This window comes from Chroicocephalus ridibundus, chromosome 3, assembly GCF_963924245.1.
Source record: "Chroicocephalus ridibundus chromosome 3, bChrRid1.1, whole genome shotgun sequence".
Taxonomy (NCBI): domain Eukaryota; kingdom Metazoa; phylum Chordata; class Aves; order Charadriiformes; family Laridae; genus Chroicocephalus; species Chroicocephalus ridibundus.
This window is the reverse complement of record NC_086286.1, coordinates 79,496,434-79,518,452: the sequence shown is the minus strand read 5'-3', so window position 1 is coordinate 79,518,452 and position 22,019 is coordinate 79,496,434. Positions and strand designations below refer to the sequence as shown.

Here is a 22,019-nt window from a genome sequence, read left to right as displayed (position 1 = left end):
ACCTCCTTATATCAATACTCAAAATTTGTAAGGACTGACACTTTAATTCCCTATTTAGTTTCCCCCTCCCCAAAAACCCAACCCAGCAGTCTATAAACTAAACTGATTCCATTTAAGCTAAGCATTATCACCAATTAATGGCATCTTTTCTTTAAAAATAAATAAATAAATAAAGTCTAGCTTCTAATTCCTATTTCTGTTTCGTCTCAACAAATTTAATGCCTTGAGAACTTGAATTCCGTCAGCTGGCCACCTGGAAGCACCACCTTCCTCTTCCCTTGAAGTTATTTATAAAACACCTCTTGATACAACTAACCTGTGGTATCTGGATGTTGTCTGCTGGTCTGCTCGTAGCCTCTTTATTGTACTGAGGATCAAATTCAGACGCCCCTGCTAAAACCATGATAAGCCCTGCAAAGATAATTGTAGGCAGGCAGAGAAAATGTCAGCAACATCCCATGCCACTGAATGAGTTCTTCAGAACCCTCAGCCATGAAACTTATCCCCACTCTTCCCCCAGCAACCATGAATATCCATGTTCTCTATCTAATGGATCACCTACTACTGCCACGGGGCAAAGGCGGCAAGAACCAGTGCCTGGCACAAGACAAAAGAAAGTGCTCAAGACTCCATTTTGCACTGCATGAAATCCAGCATTTGACCCTAAATGTCTTCACAAAAACACAGTCAGGCTTCTTTAGGAGTGGGAGACGTCACTGCACAGCAGTTTGACTACTTCTGCAGTCTCACAGAACCATTCCTCTCAGCAATTCACACGCCTGCGGCAGCGCCACCACATGTGGAGGGGGAGCACCACTGGAGGGGGGAGCCAGGAAGGATAAAATTTCAATTCAATTTTCTGTCAGTCAGCTTTGAAAAGTCACCAAACAATTTTATTTTTTTTTAATTATTAGAAAAACAGTTCACTAAATAGCCCTGCAAACAAATCCCACAAAATGTGTAATTAAGAGGAAAGACCTACACAATGGGGTATTTTAGCCCCATTATGAGTTTTCTGCTCATGAACATCAAACCCCTCAGCCACAAACAATAAGAGAAAGCTCACCCCATCATTTGCTTCAGTGAAAATAACTTTTTCAGCAATAGTTACTCAAGCTTCATTCTTAAATTTTGAGCAAGTTCTCTACTGAGCAAGTCAAAGTTATTTTTGCCTACTTGCAGCGCTCAGTGAATTCCACCTACTAACAATTAGTCAAGTTCTCTGAGCATCAATTTTCATTTCCATTCTCAATTATCTATTTACTTCCTGAGCAGAGCATATTGAAGAGTTTCAGGCAACTATAAATACTTTCCTATTATTTAAGATCCACAATTGTGGATCATCAAGAAAGGAAGTTTTTTGAACTCACAGAATCCTAGAATCTGTTGGGTTGGAAGGGACCATTGTCTCTTTTTTAGGTTTCAAGACAAATGAGTCTTGAAACCTAAAAAAATATCTAACACAAGGCAAGTCACACAGATTTGTCTCACCATTTCACTAGCCCGGTTTGATTACATCTGTCCAGGCTTACGTTTTGAGTTCTGGCACTGGCACCTTCAACCCCTGTGGCATTCACAACCGAGCAAAAGCCCTACCTGATCACTGTATGGTTTGTCTAAGCCACCTCCGCTTCACCTCATTTTTCATTCAGACAGCACAACAGACCTCAGTGGAAAAACCTGACCTGCCTCTGACCCCAGGACTCCCTGAAAGTGTTAAATCCTTAAATAAGGCCACTTAAACTCAGGGTTAACTTCTTAACCAACCCGTAGGAGACAAGGCAAGCCTCAAAGTTATGGTTTGCAGGTTCAACACGAAATTATCTACTGTTGACAACAACTTTGGAGAAAGAAGAGACCAGGTTCCAAGTGATTTCCCTAAACTTCTTTAGAAGTCTCATCTACTCTCTCATTCCTCCTTTCTCACCTAGCTTTTTGGAGAGGGGAAAAAGCGTTAAGAGTATGACAAGGTGGAGAGCATAAACTGGTCCGAATTAATCACACACACATAAATCCATATGTGCTGTGACTAGAAAGCAAATGTATTTCCATACTCTCATCTCCTAGACCTCTTGGATTATCTGAGAAGCATTTCTGTTCAGTAGGAAAGGGATATATCAAGAGCAGATTCTTCCACCAATCTTACAGCAAATCTAAAGCTGAACAGTGCAATTCAAAGGAGTAAGAGAATATATTTGTGGACCCTTTTTAGAGGTCTTTTGGGTTTTGTTAGTTGTTTTTTTAATTCTGCTTTTCAATTGCTCTGAGCATGCAATCTAGTAAATCCAATCTAGAACTAACTAGTACCATGCTAATTCTTCAGGCCCATGCCAGCCTCCAAACTGAAAGGTACAATTCTGCACTAACATAATGCATCTACAGATTTCCCCAGTAAAAGCGTTTTTTTATTCCTTTAAAAGTGAGCAGACAAGAAAAATAAGTATATAAAAAAAACTATAAACAAGTAACAGAGTGACAAGAAATTGACAGGGAGTAAAATTTTTAAACTGAAATTTAGCTATAACATAACAAGTAAGAACAGAGAACCAGAAATGCTATTTTATTCCTTGGCAATATGAAAACGTTATGACAGCCCCTAAAAAATTCCGAAAGCCTATTTTGTTACACTAACAGAAGAAAACACACAGAGAGAGGCTGCAATCCTAGTGGGTACATAGTAACTCAGGACTACAGGCAGGTCGGCATGCTTTTCCCAATATACAATATCCTTTTTTCTTTCTTTTTTTTTTTTTTTTTCTTTTTAAGTGTATAGGTATACAGACATCCCTCCCCCCAGTACTTGTCTTCTTACAGGGTACTCCTCAGCTGCAACAAAATGAAGTTTTTAAAAACACTCTAAAAGAAACAGAAACATTATTTTAACCTAACAAAGGTTTATAAAGCAGAAGCACTGTAACATCAGCAGATCGACATTTCCAGATGAACACATCAACATTTCGCGGTGCCTTTTACTTACGTTTCATGTCCATGTTCCGTGTTTTATAGACAAAATATGTATATATTTGAGTTGTTCGAATGAGAATCTGATCTCCACTGTATCGTATTGATCGGTACCACCAGGAACCCTGAGACATTTAACAAAAACAAACTGAGATCAGCTATGATAAAGCATCAAAATAGTTATGCTGGATGACCTCATGTCTGTTCCCAACCAGCTAACTCAGCCCAACTGATTTTACCTATGTTAAGGTCAACTTAATTTCAGAAAGGACAGGGAAACAAACAAACAAAAAAAATACTTGCTGACACGAATTTTAAAAGCACATCAATACGTTCATCTGAAAGAATCTGATGCCAAAGTTTTTAGATTACCTCTAGCCTAGAGAATTTCCCCCAACACACACACACATACACTGCTTTGTTTATTTTTAGTGAATCCACTAAACAGTAAATCTACCACTTTCTATATACATGGTAACTCCTTATCGTGCAACACATTCAAATCAAATTCAATTTAGGCAGACCAAGGCCAAACCAAGAACAAAATAAGAGTTTTCTTTCATTATAAAAAAAATCTGAAAAAAATCATTTCAGTCACTTAATCAGAAAATGCTTTTCAGAAAGGAAATCTGGAGGTGGCCCTTGTTGCAAGTTTTCAGAATTAAGTCATGTGCCTTCAGGTTGACAGGAAAAAGTTTTCCAAACCTTCAGAAACACTTCAGTAACTCCCTCATTAGCATTACACCACCGACTTGAAACAAGGTGGAACTCACTGTACAGTGATTGTACTCTATAGTATATTTTAAGAAAAATGGTGTGCTGGGTTATAAACTGCAGTCTGTTGATTAAACTCCTCCTTGTAAGCAATGCTCACTAACATGAGACAAAACAACCCAGACACGTCTCAATCTATTGTAAAGTTTATCACAAGTGAAGAGTAACAAGCAGTAAAGTGATGCTTACTACTATTAAGTTAATAGGCAATAGTGTAAATTCCCCTACTATAGCAAGAACTCTGCAATTTACTTCTTTGGGAAATGCTCTAGGACTGGCTCCCCACAAACTTTGTTTGTTTGTTTTAATAAACTAGATTTGATTTTTCAATCAATAGATGAATCCTGATAAAAAACAGTACACAACATTTTTTAAAGTTTTTCCTGCAGAAAAATTAATTATAGACAAAAATTTGATTGCTATGGGACTAAGTGTAGGTACTGGAAGAAAAGTATAACTATAGCCAGTCCAAGTGTACATGAAAGAGGCTGCCCTAACTGCTTTTGCAGATGCAGCTTGTCTCGTGCATAGAACATTATTTAGGTCAGTGAGGTCTAAAGTACTACGTATCACTATTTTCCCTTTTTGTTGATCTGGATTCAAAGGGTGGAACTAGCCTTTATTTTAGATGCCTATCTCAGATATAGGATGACTACACTGTAGTTAACTTCAGCTTCTTTATTGATTCATAAAAGAGAAACAGGCCCATTAAAAGCATGAATCATCTTCTATGTCTACTTTAGAATAAAATGATAAAATAGCTTGCTCCATAAAAATGACTATTCCTCTTCACTGACTATAAAAGAAATTTACAGTGACAAGTCTGAATACAGAAGTCTACATCTGGTACAGGGGCAAGAAGAGGCAGATTATTTTTTTCTCTGCTCAGAACATTTCTTTCTAACAACAAAAAGGATGTTTACTTTCACTTGAGCTATGACAAAGCTGGTATAAATCACTAAAAGTACATGTGTACAAAAAAGCATCATCAAACAACTGAATCTTAAAAGGAAAGTCAGGAAAATATGCAGACATTGTACCCTGGATTTTAGACTACTTATTCAACAACTTGATGAAATAGCTACATGTAATTTTCTACACTAAATCTTCAATTATGTAGAAAGATTCTCAAAGAGGAGGGATAATGCCTGGCTGAGCTTCTGCACACAGAGATAAAATCAGCTGCTGAGACCCCAGGACACTTTCTCAAATGAAAACCTTCTCTTCTGGAACAGGTTGCCCAGAGAGGTGGTCGATGCCCCATCCCTGGAAACATTCAAGGTCAGGTTGGACGGGGTTCTGAGCAACGTGATCAGTTGAAGATGTCCTTGCTTATTGCAGGGGACGTTGGACTAGACGACCTGTAAAGGTCCCTTCCAACCCAAACTATTCTATGATTCCCAAGAGCATGAAGGTTTCTGGGTGTAAATTTTATGAGCCTTTCTTCATGCCATACCCCAAATGCACAATCACTGGAGAAGGGACGTTTTTCAAAAGCAATACTGTAGGGGAAACCCGAGCCCTGAAATAGTAGTCACCTAGCAATTGATTCCTCACACAAAGAAATCTCAAGGACAGACATCTCATCATGTACAGAAGATAGATAAAAATTGAAGTTATGAAAACAAAGGCAGCTAGGGGAAACCAAATCAACCACCTGTTCCACATGCAGTAATCATTCTAGTACCATCAGCTACTGACATCTCAGTCTTGGCTCTACAGTAACACCACTGAATATACTTGAGTTCATCATATTATATTCATTTTCATGTGATGAATGACAGAAGGTACAACTCAGTCTAACTCTTGTGATATCTAATATTTTCCCTAAAGCCCTCTATCTTGGCACTGCATTTTTTTTGGAAATTCTACGGCGGCTACACTTTTTCCATAATAAAACACCCACATTTTAAAGTAATTAAAAAAAAAAGCTTGCTTGCTTGTTCTCTCCGTGAAAGGCAAGAATGAGCAACTCTACCTATATCTAAGACAGCTTTGTTTACAGCTTGGTTACAGAGGGTAGAATATTAATTAGGTAATACTTACCACAACAACTGGAAGAATAACCATAAATGCTAATCCGTATACAAGCAAAACCTAGAGAAAAATCATGAAACATACTGCATTAGATACTTCAGTTACTTAATACCATTCTTTTTTGAATCTTATTGTAAAATACAGTCAAGTAGTATTACCACAAGCCTACTACAAATTAATGTAAGCTTGTGGCATAATACCTGTCATTATTTCTGAATAACAACTTACAAGTAATATAATCAGTTGGGTAGGGTTTAATTAAGGAGTATCAGTTTAGTGTAAGTAATCTCTTAAATCATCCACGCATTGTATCGGGTGGGTTTCTTTAATAATTAAAGAGTTGGCAGCTAAACTGCGATGCAGCGGACAGAGATGATTACCACATTAAAAGAAAGCAGGCGGGTAAGCCAAATACCTTACAGCAACTAACACAACAGAAAGAACATTTAAATACTGTATGATTACAGCATCACTAGCAAACCAAACGAACTACAGAAATACAGCAAACAAACGGCTCTATACGTGTGTCCTTGCAACAGCAAACACACATTTTGTAGCAGGGGTGACCGCAGTGCAACCTCATTATCACTGCAATGAGATCCTTCCAAACATATTAATACTTTACTCTCAAAGGTTAGATTTAAGCTACTGTAACACTTCGATTCCTGAAATTTGCTTCAGAGATGTGCATTTGGACCAAAGTAGTATTAACTACGTGTTTTGACTAAAATGTGCAGTATTAAGCACAAACATTTTAAAGTGAATGCTTGAAAGTTCACCTTAAAATCTTGTGCTAAGTAAGCCAACTCACCAAAATTGAATTTTTCTGATCCACAATCCAAGCTGGCAAAGCTATACCGAAGCTTGTGGCTGTAGGATGAAAGAAAGGAAATTCACTATAAAGTATTAAGGAATTGTTTTAAAGTCACATTAAGTCTAACAAACAAAAAAACCAACAAACCCACCAACCCACAAAAAAATCCTCATGTTTATCACTTCAATAAGCAAAACTAACAAATCTAGCAAAATCAAAAAACAAATTAGAAACACACTCAAGTATGCAATAAAATAACAAGACTTAAATGCAACATCTGAAATGCCATGATTTAACTTAACATATTGCAGGGAAATAAATATGCAGGATTCATTAATATAAAAAAAAAAAAGGGAGAAAAAGATTTCCCAGATGGAAAGATTTATGAGCTTTGCCTTGCAGAGTTTTCAGCAGTTTAAATATATATAGTTCAGTGAATACATGACCTGCAAGAAAACTGTTTGAGCAAATGAATTCTATGGAAAAAGTTTTATTAGTTTGTAACTTTAGGGAAGTGTTCTAAGCTGTAAATTGTGAAAAAAAAACCAAAAACAAAAACACAACACACCACCCTTTGCCAGTCAAATTTCTGTGTGATTGGTAAGAAAGGAACACTTTGCAATTCAAAAGGAGTTAGGCTGCAGAAAATGGAAGACATGATGTCTCTAACAGTAACATCTACAGTACACAGATCTGAATAAAGAATAGCATAAAATAGCTTGTCTTCAGACACTTTAGTGGTAATAAATTGAAGTTTTGCAAGCACTACCTATCCCAACACTAAAAGTTGTAGGAAATCAAGAAAAAAGAAAATTTACAAATTTCAAGATTCTGCTAAAAAAAAAAAAAAACAGAAAAAACCCCACATGCTTTCCTCAGTACTAGCAGGTATCAATGAGTAGTATTGCCTTAAATCAGGACAGACTAGGATCCCCTATGTACTTATATAGTATTCTGATACTGTCTCCAACAGATTGTGACAGCCATCAGTTAACCAACCACAGTTGTTATGCACAAGCCTAAGTGATTTCTACATAGTTAAGCTGGAAACTACTGTTTGTTGAGACTCGAACATCTGACCAACTCAACCACACCTCAAGCTTAGGAGTTCAGAGTAACACCCAGTGAACTTACCACGTTAAGTTATGGGAAATGCCCTGCTCTGGAGAAGAGTGGAGACACTTTCCTATCTGTTAATGGTTATGTATTTTTAGAAGAATCTACTAAAAATGTAATGTGTCTTTTACTGGGGTAATCAATTTCAGTTTCCCACAATATTTTTGACCTTTAGGATTGTAGCTTCAAGCTGTTCCAGAACTAAAGTAGCTCAGTACAAGGCTCTTTCTCTTCTGGTCCAGGAGTCTCCTTGCCCTGTCCACGCTCGCTGAGTTGAAGCACTAACAAATGCCAAGGGCAAATAGCCTGCTAAAACTGCCTTACATTGTTGTCCATTTCAAGGGCACTGACATACTGCCTAACTTGAAATCCTATGTCTTGGCAACACTAAGTTAGTACCTTATGGATGCAAAAAAATAGTTTAGCATCAGGAAAGGTACTAGGAAAGCTATTTGTGCATATTCCAGACTAAAATTTACAGTACCATTTTGCTGATATTGTGACAGCATTTCTGAAGCAAGATCTTATTTGTATTTTGCAGCACATGGGACAGAGTTCCTCCTACTTGCCTGGCTAGGAAACCAAGAGACGCTAGGAGCTGAAAGGAATTTGCTATGCTACAAAACACAATAGTTAAAGAAACTGAACCACCACCTTAGTCCATCAGAAAGTGTCTTTGTCAAACTATGATTTAGTTGGTGCAGTTGTTCTTCTGAAGGGAGAGGGAAGATTTTTTTCTTTGAAACACTGGTTCAGGGGCTGGGGTTCCCCCTGCCCCTCCCTTTTAAAATTAATTTCCCATGTTGGATGGATAATATTCAGAAGAAGAACTTCCGGCACAAAGTTCCTTCGTGTCATCCTGTAACTTCACAATTAAGTTACAAATTCCATTTATTACTTCCAAGCGGGACTTAGCTCATTCCACGTAGATACGTGGTATAACTTAGTCCCGCAAACTGCAGGGCATCAGCAAGCCGAGATCTAGAGAGGCCTGTCCTAATAGATGGCAGGTTTCCTTTTTGCTTGTAATGAGTATCAGAAGCAGCTTGAAACACACAATATTCTTCCTCACAACTAGTCCACTTAACACGGTCACAAAAATGTTATATGTTATACAAGCAACTCACACAACTGCAAATAGGAGAAGGAAAAAAAACCCTACATCTATTAATTTTATGTCTGAATTAGTTTTAATCATCTACTGCAAAACTTTAATACACCATCATCACGATTACTTCCATGTAGCTACCTGCCCAGGAACGATCTACCAGCATAGATCTACCTAGATAATCATCAGGACTCCTCAGGATGAAAGTGGCATAGAGCTACAGTCAAACACTACTGCTTCCAGCAAATGGAAGTGTCCTGGTTTGAGGTAAAACAGAACCAATTTTCTGTTCTGTAATTTTAGGTCTTAGCTAGGCCTCTTCTAACTCTCTGAAATTAACAGCATGTTGTGTCTAAAACAGTTCGTTCAGAGTGATAAGACAGTTTGTGCCAAGGAATGGTATGCACAGAGGCTCTTGCTTATACTTATTGCTATAACCACCAAAGTAAGCTAATTTCGTTATTTGCCCCGTTGGAGGGTTGGAAGTGGAGGGGCATAGACGGGTCCCACCTGTGGGGAGGAGCAGACAGGACAGGTGACCAAAAATTGACCAACAGGGGTATTCCATCCCATCTGCCCCATGCTCAGTATAAAAGCTGAGGGATCAAAGGGTCAACTCTCTTCCTTCAATGGCTGACATCCGAGGAGGACCCTGTCTGTTCATCTGCCTTTGATCCCGATCCGTGTGTTCCTGACTCCAACTCTGGAACCTGGTTCCCACCCGTCACTGAGTCCAGCCTGGGACTTAGCCAGTGCCTGTCGGTGACATCATGCTGGGAGCTTAATACGATTTTTTATACACTGTATCTATTTCATTATTTTCCTTTTTATTTTATTATTAATATTTCATTAAAGTAGTTTAGTTTCTTCTAAACTCATAAATCTCTTTATCTCTCCTCCTCCTCTCCATGCACAAGAGGCTGGGGGGGGAGCATCTGTCACCAGCCACTGGCCAATTTGGCCAAAACCATGACAGGAAGACAGATGTGCATACAGTATTTATTTAAATACATCTATACCCTCACATACGTCCTTTCAAAGTGTGTTTATTGCGTTACAGTTAATCGTCAATTTTTCAATATACATTTATAGTATCTGAACATAAATACTAAGAAATGTTCAAAATTGACAAGTTGCTGATGGGTATTATGCTGGTTTTCGCTTATACCTCCTTTTAATATTGGCAAGTCTCTCTGTATACTTACTGAAGCTGACTAATTAAAAAATATCCTTCTCTTTTTTCTCAAATGAGAAGTTTGAGAAATGTGAAACCAAACTCTTCCCTGCCTTTCCCTCCCACCACCGCCCCAGAGCCAGTTTCACATGCAAAGAATTGATCGGATGCATTGCTTCAAATCACAGGAAAAAGTTATTCTATATACATTAAGATCTGAGTGCTTCTCAAATGATCAGGTATTACACAGCTCAATGTACAGAAATTACATGATTTATGTAATTATTACCTTGTGGTCCATCTGGATTACCAAATTCTTCCCAATTTTTTCGTGATTCTTCATCAGTTAAGCTAGTTTCAACAAGAGATATTAAATTAATACAGAAGAAAGTTCTCTAAATCATTAATATACAGAAACTTCAAAATGGGGCATTTATACTATCTTTCAGAGATGGTTTGGCTAGCTAAACAGCTTCTGCTATTGTTTGTATGAAAACTGATATGAAACAATAATGCTCTATTCCCTCACGATACAGGCGAATTCTTTTAGCTCTCTGACAGCAAAAGAAATGAGGCGCACGAGGTGCACCTTGGAACGATCACATCTCCCTTTCATGACAGTGACAGCATAGCCATCAGCAGAGAGCACTTTTTAATGCCAGGAAACAGTACACCAAATTTTGAAGGACAACCAAGGTTGAAAACATGATCTTTTTTTGGAAGGAAGGTGAATATGCAAGATGAGCTGATACAGCAGAAGTTGTCCGTGTGGGCTTTTAATTCTCTTATTCTAGATTTTTAGCCTTTGATAGCATGTGTGCGCTGTGTTGCTTTTTTTTTCCTGGAACTTCCTTGTTTCATATTTAAGACTAGAGAAATAAATTAAGACACCACCTCCTAAAACTTACAGTTTCTATGCCTGTTCTGTAATGACAGTTTCTTGGCAGTAATATACCACCTCAAACAGAATCCCTGTTTACTAGAAGGAGGAATACTGCTTTAGGAAACACAACATCACGCAGTCACTATATGGAAGATTTTTGTCTCACAGAAGAAACCCAGTGAATCAGATGTCTCCCCGTCATTTCTAAGTCTCACACTTGTTAACAAGCAGACTCATTGAACGGGTAGCTTTTATATTCTTTCAAGACAGCACAGCTGAGGAACTTCACTGTCATTTACTTCCAGATATGCCTCTACCACAGCCCCTGCACTAGTGTTTGAAGTATCAAACTGTATCACCAAGCATTTGAGCGCGAGCTTGCAAAGCAAAGACGTGAGATGTTCCAGGAGTTCAGAAAGCAATACCAGAATACCCTACTGAAGAGACTTTTGTAGTGATGCAGATGTGTTTAAGCAGAAAGTATGATTTCAAAACTGCTCAAGTGAGTATGGTGGTGGTTCTTCTCACCTCACCCCAAAAAGGACTCTCAAACAGTCAGTAAGGTCAATCACAGAGAACTGACTTTTAACAGGTACAAACTTGAGCATAGGAAGTTCCACCTGAACATGAGGAGGAACTTCTTTCCTTTGAGGGTGGCAGAGCACTGGCACAGGCTGCCCAGAGAGGTGGTGGAGTCTCCAACTCTGGAGACATTCCAAACCCGCCTGGACGCGTTCCTGTGCAACCTGCTCTGGGTGACCCTGCTCTGGCAGGGGGGTTGGACTAGATGATCTCCAGAGATCCCTTCCAACCCCTACCATTCTGTGAAAAGCAGAAATCACCAACTTGCTAGGTTCTCTGATGATGTGCGACTGACCCAATAAACACCTACAATGGAAGAAGGCTCAGAGAGGATGGGCATGGGCGATATCAGTCTGAGCTTTGCACCACAGTGACTCACCACAGCTGCTGCAAAGAAGCTGACTCTGTCTTAACACACAGGGGACCGGAGGGTGGCTTTTGTTTTAGATAAACACCTATCAACAGCTGAGCAGATCAACTGGTGGTGTAAACTGTTTCCCGTCCGGTGAGTTAAGTTTCCTCGAGTCTGCAAGACCAGCATGGGGGGAGTGCATACCTGGCTCAGCCAAATATATAGTATAAAAACTAGACAGCTGGCAAAAGAATTTTGAAGAGAACAATGGCCTCGAGCTGGCTTCAGTGCTCACTTGCCTTCCCAGCGCCTGGGGACGCCCAGTGTTGGGGCAGTGAGTGTATTAGAGAGACCAGTAATGGGAATCACATTGGTATTGTCATTGAACTGTGTATTGAAATTCCTGTATTTTGCTAAGTTTAACTTACAAAACATACTAAAACCACAATACAAACGTATCAGTCCACCAAACCAGAAATCATGTGTAACATCAACTGTATCCGGGTAAGCAAATTTGATATTAAACATACTCCACACGTGGAATATCTAGAACAACCTGGTCAGAGAGTATTGGACTCTGAAAGACGAATTTAGAATATAAAGCTGTATTAACATTCCGTGTATGAACAGCATTACAAAACCCAAACCCACATCTTGATTATTGAAAAATTCAATAAAAAGGGATATCCGTTATACCGAATTCTAATACTAGGCATCATCTCTCAGATAAAGAAAAAAAAAAAAAAAAGGCTAAGCTATAAGCAGAGGTAAGACCAAAAAATACTCTGGAGGAAAAGAAGATTCAAGGATTCAGCTTTTAAGAACTACAAAGGTAATGTGAAAAAGTCACAGAGTGAAAAACCAGGACTGCAAGGCAAGTGCAAATGTAAAGGGACATGGGGGAGCTGAGAACTAGCTGAGTCAGAACGAGAATGAAGTATCTTTGTCACTAGATGGGAATAGAGTTAAAATACTGTCTCTAACTTTGGCTTTATCACTGAGTGAAATGAACAGTATGTTTATTTTATAAACAACGCTTCAGAATTGCTGCAATAGGGTTGGTTAAAAACCACAACACCCATTTTGTTCTTTGTCATTTTTGAGATTCAATATGTATTGCACTGGAAACACTTTTCCTAGTTGACACGGGTTCTTAATACAAAGACCTAACACCTTACAGTATTTTGACAGTTGCTAAACAATTAAGTTATCCTTCCTAACTTGTACAGAACAAGCATGCACTGAGCTGAGACATGTTTTGACTTTCGTTACATACTCGAACACATTTTTCCTGGCTGCTTAGGTCACCCCTGCTATTACCTTACAGATTCCCTCCCCGTAATATCAAGTTCCCATTTTTGTAGGCAAAAAAGAAACTTACGCTGCATAGGCCTTAGCAATCCTCATGAACATAACTTCATCTCCTCCTTTATCTGGATGGTACTTTAGCGATAGTGCACGGTATTGTTTCTTAATTTCTGATACGCTTGCTCCCTTAAAAAGGAAAGTTTTGAGTTATGAATAAATACCTTAAATCAAATAAATTCTTCTGTATTTATACTCCAAAGCACATTGTGCAATATTTCTCTGAACCATTCACTGAACTAAAGAATTATATTCTAATATGCTATGATGATGAAAATACATATGCATTTCGTGGAAACATGATTATTTTTCTAACAACATTTTTATAACCATTGTATTTTTAAAACAAGTTAGAAGTCACAGTCTAACAAAAAGACATTCAGATGGGTGGGTATTGGTTTTTTTTTGGATTACCTTGTTTATCCATCCATAGGAAAAAAATGTAAGCCCGCCTTATCTGTTTGACAGGTTTTCCTAAACATATTCATGAATACGAGGAGCTCTCACTTGCAATATTCTTCTATTCAAATGGAAAAGAGTTCATAGATCAAGTATGATGGTTCACTTGCAGCTTGTAGGCAGAAATAAATCTGTCAGTCACCAGGAACAGCAGATTGCCCTGCTGCTTAAGAATGCCTTTGACTAGAATCACCCTACCCATAAATTATTTCAGACTTCTTGAACAAAGGGAATACATTACCTATACCCGAGAAAGATCAATTTTTATTCTACTACAGCATGTTGTTAAATGCTACCAACGCAACTCCTTGCGCATTAAGTTTCAGGTTGGACTGTGAACTTCACTACTCAAGAAAACCCACAAAACTTTATAGTAAGCACCGACAGTTTTTCTAGCAAGCTATCTGCTAAGTTTCACAGAAACATTACCATAGGACTTTTCAACATTGTGGTAGAAAGGCTGAGCATGCTGACCTTAACTGCATAATAAATGACAAACACACAAGAAGTTATGTAAAGATTATAGTACTGTTTCAAAAAATTTAAACCAGAATTTAAACTACCCTGAGGCTTCATTGGCTGTTACTTTATCTCTTTATTCAATATGTCTATCATTTTCCGACACTACTTTTCAACAGCATGCCTGCCTCATTTAATGCACAGGATGAATTTACTCCATAATAAATTAGACTTCAAGTAAGAACAGCCATTTCAAGACTAGATGAAGAATGTCAGATGAGTAGCAGGAGCTGCAAAGTGGGAAGTGGAAGGGTTGGGGAGAGAAATCAGGTTGCTGAAGAAGAGATGGGTTTTCATGGCTCACATGAATGCTGTCCATAAAAAAAAACAAACCTAATTTTTTTCTCTCTGACACAGAGAGTGCATGTGACCCCTAATAAGCTGATGACAAACTTTCTATCTATCATTAATTGCTTACTCCTAATTTTCAAAAGCTGGGCGACAGAAGTTAGGGCTAACTTACAGAAATACTTAGTAGCCTAGGTCAGTTGGTGCCAGTCAGCACTCTGCTTAAACACAAAGCTCCCTAAATTAACCACTTACAAAAAAAAAAATTAAGGCCCCGATTGTCTTACATAAAGAATCCAAAATTATAATCAGTGTTGAGCTTCACCTTTATGTCTCGGATCCCACCTGTAAAATGGCAGTATGGATACTTATTCAATAAATCAGTAATAATATCCAAGTGCCTTATGAATTAGCAAATTTAAGTGATGTGCTCCACGAAGAGCTATTCTATGTTCAAAATAAAGTGCTGATATTATATATAAACTAAGGTGCATGCACGTTATCTGAACTTCATCCATGTTGTGGTTCTCCTCTGGAGAAAAAAGCCTCTTGTTATAAGCTGATATGCTAACATAAGATAAAAAAAAATATCTTGGCCACAGTGTGAATGCAAAGAAGCAAATGAATTTTTGAGTATCAAAACTTTCAAGTGCTCGCATCTGCAACTTTACTTTAAGTTTGGGGTTTTTTTGTGGGTTTTTTGTTTGTTTTTTGTTTTTTGTTTTTGTTTTTTTTTTTTTTTTTACAGTAACAACAGTTCCATTATCTAACAATGCTTCAACATCTGGATCAACACCTGCATCACTTCAACATCAGCAGAGCTGGCAATGACTCTAAAGGTTCCACTTGAATGGTAACATAAGAAAGCTGTTAACTTCAATGTAGTCCGAAGTAGAAGTTTTTCAAGGGAATTCAACAATTCAAGATGCCATCTGATAGCACAGAAATAAATAAAACAAACACGCTCTGGAATCTTGGACTCTTATTTTGAGCCCTACTTCAACTGATCTATCTTCACACCCATCTCTTCAGCTCCCTTGTAACATCTCTGGCTTTAATTCAGCTTCTCCTTATGACAATATGCTCCATCCCTCTTATCAGTTCTTGGAGCATTCCAGTCTCGGTTTTCTTGCCTGGATAAGCTGCATGTATCTTGAGCATGTGTACAAGTTTTCATTGATAAACATTAAGTTACAATTCACTACATACATACTTTTTTCCCCTCAGGGCTGTTACTTGCAGAAATTTGCCAAAGATGACAAAAGAAAATCCTCTGATGACCTAATCTCTAGCCTCATTTGTTTAACCAAAGTTAACCCAGATATATGAACATTTAAACTGCACGGTTCCAACAGATACCATTCAGTAGTAAAAATTTATCTTGTTCCTGTGCGTCAGTGAGAGAACGCAAATCAGCATATCAGTCATTCACAGAGGACTGCGCAGAGGTTGAATTTAAATAACTTGCCTCCGCACATGACAGGCAGGTCTTGTTCTACCCGTCTAGCTAGAAACAGGCTGGAGTCACGTATTTGCTATAATGGCTTTCTTAGCATAGAAAAGCAGTACCGCTGATGCCTATCCTTATGTTGACAAGCCACATCACTAATGGCAAGAGATGTATTTGTTAATGTTCATATACATATTCAGCTCTCCCACACCAACAATATATATCAAGGTTACGCAAAACAGGTACATTCGAAGTTCTTACGAAGTCTTGTGCTGAGCAGTATCCACAGTGTATTTCCTTAGACTGGAGAGTAAAGCACACCTCAGACTTCAGAACTGAAAAGATGACTACTGTTATTCAAAAGAGGAGCTTTGTATCAGGAAATAATTACCATAAGCAGAGAATTTGCTCGAGGTGTTGTGGTTAAGATGAAGAAAAGAGTTTGACAAGACTAAGTAAGAGCTTAAGAGATGTACAGAAGTTCTATTTGTCTCCTCGGGATACATAACCTTTTATATCCATTTGCATCAGACCTTCAATACAAATAGAGCACTGCATCTGTTTTCTAGATAAACAATACATCTTTTTTTTTTCTAGTTTAGTAAACTAGTTGGCTGGTATTGCTATTTAGAATTCATTGTTTACATTCACAGATGCAACTGAGATTCAAGGTAACCTTTACTACATCAAAACGTACATCACCAACACCCTTCAGTAAAATGTCTCATTTACAAGAGAAATATTGCTGTACAACAACTGTAAATCAAATGAATCCACATTCTTGCTTTTGCAGTTTATTCAGCAGCGTCCCTAAAAATGGCTATTGAGAGGATTTTCACAGGCCATACAAAGCAGAATGACTTTTTTGTTTTACTGTACCAAGCGAGGAAAACAACATCCAAGTAAGATTCATAATAGCTAAAATAAACCCCACCTCACTGTATTAAGAAAGTCATTAGAATTTTGAAGGAGTTAGATACAAAAGTTATAAATTAGTACAGATATAGGCAAAGAATATCTAACGACTGACTTGACAATATGCAGCAACAACTTTCACAGGCCTAAAAAGAACAAAACCACTAAAGTTAACTTATTTTGTTTAAAAAAAAACAAGTCTTAAATTTGACATCTAGACATAAGAGTCACAGTTATACTAGTACAGACTAGTGAAAGATACTATTACTTACAGGATCCAAATGTAAAACCTCATAAGGATTGTATTCTTGATACTCTCGGTCGGTTTTGGAAACTTTGTATGCAAGAAACAAAAATAATGCCCAGCCAGCAAGGAGGACTATTTTCCTGTTTGGAAGAAAGAATTTTTTCAATATACAAATCCACTAGCTCTAAAATAATTCTAGAAACAACACACAAAGCCATTTGACATCAGTCTTTAAGAAGCAATATTAAAACAGTGAGAAACATTAAAGTCACTTTAAAGCAGGTATGAGTATTCCAGTTACAACACCACCTTTGACACAGATGAGACAGCTGCTCTGACTTCTAATTAATTTATTTTCTCCTTTTTTTTTTATTTAAATAAAGGCAAGCCACTATCAACAAAGACTTTCTGTACTTTAACTGTCTGTCCTCAGCAGGTATACAATAGTATTCCCTATTTTTAGAGAATGACTAGACAAAGTCAATGTTAAAAAAAAAAAGCTGAAACAGATGCATAACAGACAGCAAAATATTTTGAGGGTGGGAGAAACAACCAAAGAACTGAACATACAAATTGTTATGTTACATACTTGAACACATATGTTTACATATTAAATATTTAAATCAAAAGACATCGCTAGCAACACTAATTTCAGTGAGGTAGGGTTATTTTTTGGAACAAATAAATGCATTGTTTACTTATTTATTAGTGCTGAGGTTCCCTGGTTTCATTTAGCAGATATTTTATAAAGGACAGACAGCATCCATCTTGATTTCAGGCCTTACTAGATAATGATTAACTATTAATTATTCAAATATAGCAAACTGCAAGTGTCTCTTCTGTGACACAGAAGCCATTATTATATAATTAATTCCAGCTGCTTTGATTATGAAGAAATATATTTTTATAAAAATAAAAACGTAGGAATCACTTTAATGGAAAGTCATGCAAACGAAACATACTTACTTTACTGTAGGAATTATGTTTTGTTGCGGTTTTAACAGTCGCAAACGATACCACAAGCATCTTCCATATACGTTTCTTATATTCTTTAATCGAATTTGCTCTATAAAAATAAAGAGAAAGGTTGTGATTAACCAATCTGCCAGAAAGCAGAACGACAAACATGCTCACATCATCTTGGAGTAGGTAGCACAAGGTCAGTTGGAGGACTAACAGAAGGTCCAACAATAGAGGAGGAAAGAACGCCTTTTATCCATTTAAGTGACACTGCACATCCATAAACATTGATGGTCAGACCATTCTCCGCTGCCTAAAAGGAATCTATTCTATTTTCCACATGTCACAGAGCAACCATCACTTGTGAACCCGGCCTTTGCCTAGCTAACGTGCACCTGTAAATTTTACTTCTGCCGTTTTATACTCAACTCCAACAAGTCCCCCATCTCAGTATGTCAGCTACTGTGTGCAGGAAAAAGAAGCAAACAAAAAAACCCCTAACCCACATGCAAAACGGTGTTTGTATACAACTAAAGAGTAGCAACAGCTACTTCCTCAAGTCAAAATATGATGCAACATCTGCTTTTTAGAAGATGCCTTCATTTAGGTTTTTCCTGTCGAAAGGGAAAAGGAAGGAAGAGTAAGATAATAGTTATTTGTAAGCTATGTAGCTCAGTAATAGGGGCCCTTGGCAAGAGTACACACATTAACAACAAAGTAGACAACAAGATTTCCTATTTTCAGGACAGGATGGGCCTGGAAGGAAATTTTATTTATATTGCCACCATCACCATGACAAGGCATGGAAGCTCTATCTGCCACAGGAGTTTCAGTTGTATTTCAGAGTTACTCAAGACCAACTTAGTCTTGGTCAAAGAAGTCTCTTATCCTAAGAAAAGCACAGTGGAAAGCAAATAGCTTGTACAGAATTTCTGTAAACACTGAAATTATGTGTTATAAAGTGACTTCAATGCTGTTTATGTTTTAAGTAACTTGTCTATTCATAGGCTATGCAATCTGACCTGCAACACTTCTGAAGTGAAGAGGTCACTATAAATACCTTACCTGCAAAAGAATAAGATCACTTGGCCCTTTTCAGACTGAAGGAGAAAGAATTGAGGGGAAAAAAAAAAAATCACCCTGTCTCAATACATTCAGATATTGCTGGTGAACAAAGTGACTAAATTTCCCCATTTAAAAGAAGCTTCTGAAGTATCTAAACACAGATTAACAACTGTGATCCAAAGCACATGTCAATCACAGCCTAAAAAGTCTTAAATCTCACCTTTGCACTTTGAACAAGGTGATGCCCTCATCTTCACTAAAATAGCAGTTATGACACACGGAAACATTTTTCTCGGGCAAATTTCTAAAAGGTGATTATGGAAGACAGTGACAACTTCTGCTTAGTTATTTTGAAGATATCTGGAGGTGGGATACAGTGCTCAGCGATCTACTTGAATTTCTAAGGAAGCATGCAATTCAGATGAAACATCCAGAACTTCCAATTTGCAGCCACCAAACTATCTGAGGCCAGACAAACATGACCATAAATGCCAATATTGTGTGCCAGATCAACCACGAGTTCAGATTTAACCTCGGATCAGATGTGAGCACAGGATGGTATTTCAAACTCTGGCTGATTTGGCAGAAATAGAGAGTGGGAATACCGATGACACCTGGCCACTCACAAATTAGTAAAGCAGACAAATATTAAAGCTTGCAGAGACAAAGTACTAGAAACAGGAAAAAGTCTATCAGCTTGTTCTGAATGACTCAATTCTATAAAGTATATCTTCCCCCAAATTCGATATGACATTAAACAGCTCGATGGGATTTCCTTGAGAAGATTAGAGTAGCAGTCCTATCACCCCAAAGAGGGAGAGATGGAGATAAGGGAGACCAATTCAATCCTTTGCAACTGAGCCAACTATTGCAGGGCTTCAAAATAAGTTTCCAAGCCTGTCTCACAATTTTGTGCATCAGATAAACCACACAAGGATTTTGCAGTTCTCCTGATCTGCGAAGATTGTTCACATACTCGGAACAGGTACTAAACATCAAACTTTCTAAACAAAAAGGATATAACTAATATTTGGTTAAGCAACTGCCTGCTTAATTTCACTTGTCTAAGGCTTTAGAAATCACTGTGAAGGAAAAATTCAGGAGACAATGAAAACAGGGTTAAAACGCAACACTGACTTACTACGGGTAGAATGCAGATTAATTTGGCATCTTCTCCTTGCAAATTTTTTTTTCTTTTAAAACAAAAATTTGGGGAGATCACTATTGGTTCAGATCTGAAACCACCACAACTGTAACGGAAGTAACTGTTACTTAAAATTAAACATTTTTAAATGCAAAACTAAGAGACATGACCAGCACACAGAACTGGCATTTCAAAAAAAAGCTGATGGCATTAAAGACTAGACAGACAATTAAGTTACAAGGACTAAAGAGCTCTGCTACTGAAACAGGGAGAAAAACGTTGTGGGAGTTTTAAACAGTCACCGGACAACCATGAGCCATAGCATGATGCTTTTATGAAATAGTCACCAATGATACGTGAACAAATCAGGCATCTCAGCTGGGCAGGGTGCTGGGCCACCTTGTCTAGGCTGTGCTTTTGCCAAGAACGGTTGGACCAGATGATCCTTGAGGTCCCTCCCAACCTGGTATTCCACGATTCTATGATCACAAGCCTCATAGAAGACACACGTGCTTACGTTAAGTATAAATCACTCATTTCAAATATTGTCGATAAATTCAGTTGTGTGGTGCTGAAGCATGATGAAACCAACCGTTCAGTTCAACCACACAGACCCAGACCAGCTACCCGATCTAACCTGCATCGCAGCCCCACAGCCACTTCTGCAGTACAACCAAGGGTCAGTGCGGTTTGGTAACACTCTTAACTGACTACACAGCTTGCAAAAATACCTAAAACTAATGTGAGAATGGATTACTGGTGCTCTTGGAGAAACAGAACGTGACAGAGAATTTTGTTTACTTAATCCTGTAAAACTAAGCCTAACAGGATATGACTCCTTTTAGTGTTTTTGCCAGGATGTTCTTATCAAGCTGCTGTGCCTCGTCTTTAAAAATCTGTGCCACCCTGTGACACTGCGCCCCAGTTCTCAAACCTGCCCCCTGTCCAGCCCCTAAGTACCAGATGAGCCTCTCCTTTCCCCCTCTCTGCAACCTCCCTGTGAGAACAGCCAATACCCTTCACCTTACCATGCCAAAAAGCCTCCAAACGGCCCTTAGGGGAAGGCACCATGGAGAAGAGAAAAATAGTTGTGCAAGGTAAACTAAAGAATTGTCATAACGTCAAATAAAAACTGACCACACGGGAAAACGAGGCTAGAAACTAAAGGTGTTTTATAATAACCAGAGAATTGAGGTTTTGTAACAGCCTTCCAATAACAGCTGCAGGAGTCACATTTTGTGAACAGTCTGACAATAGCACCAAGAAAAAAAAAAAAAAGAAAAAAACCACAAAAACAAGGCAAGTGGTGTGAGCAAATATTAAGCCCTTTGGATAAGTACCACCCACCTATGCCAGTTAAGGAGTCCCTTGCAATGATGTCCTGGAACAGCTGTGGTACACAGGGGACACCTCTTCAGACAAATACTGAAATAAGACGTGGTGCTATGCAGCTATCGCCTTGACTCTGGATCAAATCTAAATACAGTTGGTTAAGCCATATCAAAGCAAAAGCACCTCATTAATTTCTTTCCAGTCTTGGCATGGCAATGGTCTCATTCGATTAACAACCTCAAAAGGAAACAGGGCACTAAAGAGACGAATGATTTTTTATAGTTATCTCTCCAGAACATCAAGAGAGAATCAAATCCTTCCCAAGTTGAGGCTAAAGTCCAGACTATTCAAATTATTCAGAGCTATCCTGAGGCACTTCCTCTGCCACATGTCATCATTAACATGTATTAACTTCTGTCATTCAAGAACAGGCAGCTACCTGGAAGAAAGGAGGAGTACAGACGGCTTAGGTGG

At 38.1% G+C, this 22,019-nt stretch overlaps 1 protein-coding gene across 1 annotated transcript in view; it reads right to left on the bottom strand.

The window, feature by feature from the left end:
• The window catches only part of SEC63 (SEC63 homolog, protein translocation regulator), a 63,473-nt gene that overhangs the window by 25,676 nt on the left and 15,778 nt on the right, over positions 1 to 22,019 (bottom strand). The window contains exons 2-9 of the mRNA XM_063329842.1: positions 18,011 to 18,110; positions 17,070 to 17,184; positions 13,183 to 13,295; positions 10,274 to 10,335; positions 6,584 to 6,642; positions 5,782 to 5,832; positions 2,978 to 3,086; positions 317 to 411 (exon numbers count right to left, since the gene is read on the bottom strand). Coding sequence (XP_063185912.1) covers positions 317 to 411; positions 2,978 to 3,086; positions 5,782 to 5,832; positions 6,584 to 6,642; positions 10,274 to 10,335; positions 13,183 to 13,295; positions 17,070 to 17,184; positions 18,011 to 18,110 — 704 coding nt within the window. The remainder of the gene's footprint in view (positions 1 to 316; positions 412 to 2,977; positions 3,087 to 5,781; positions 5,833 to 6,583; positions 6,643 to 10,273; positions 10,336 to 13,182; positions 13,296 to 17,069; positions 17,185 to 18,010; positions 18,111 to 22,019) is intronic.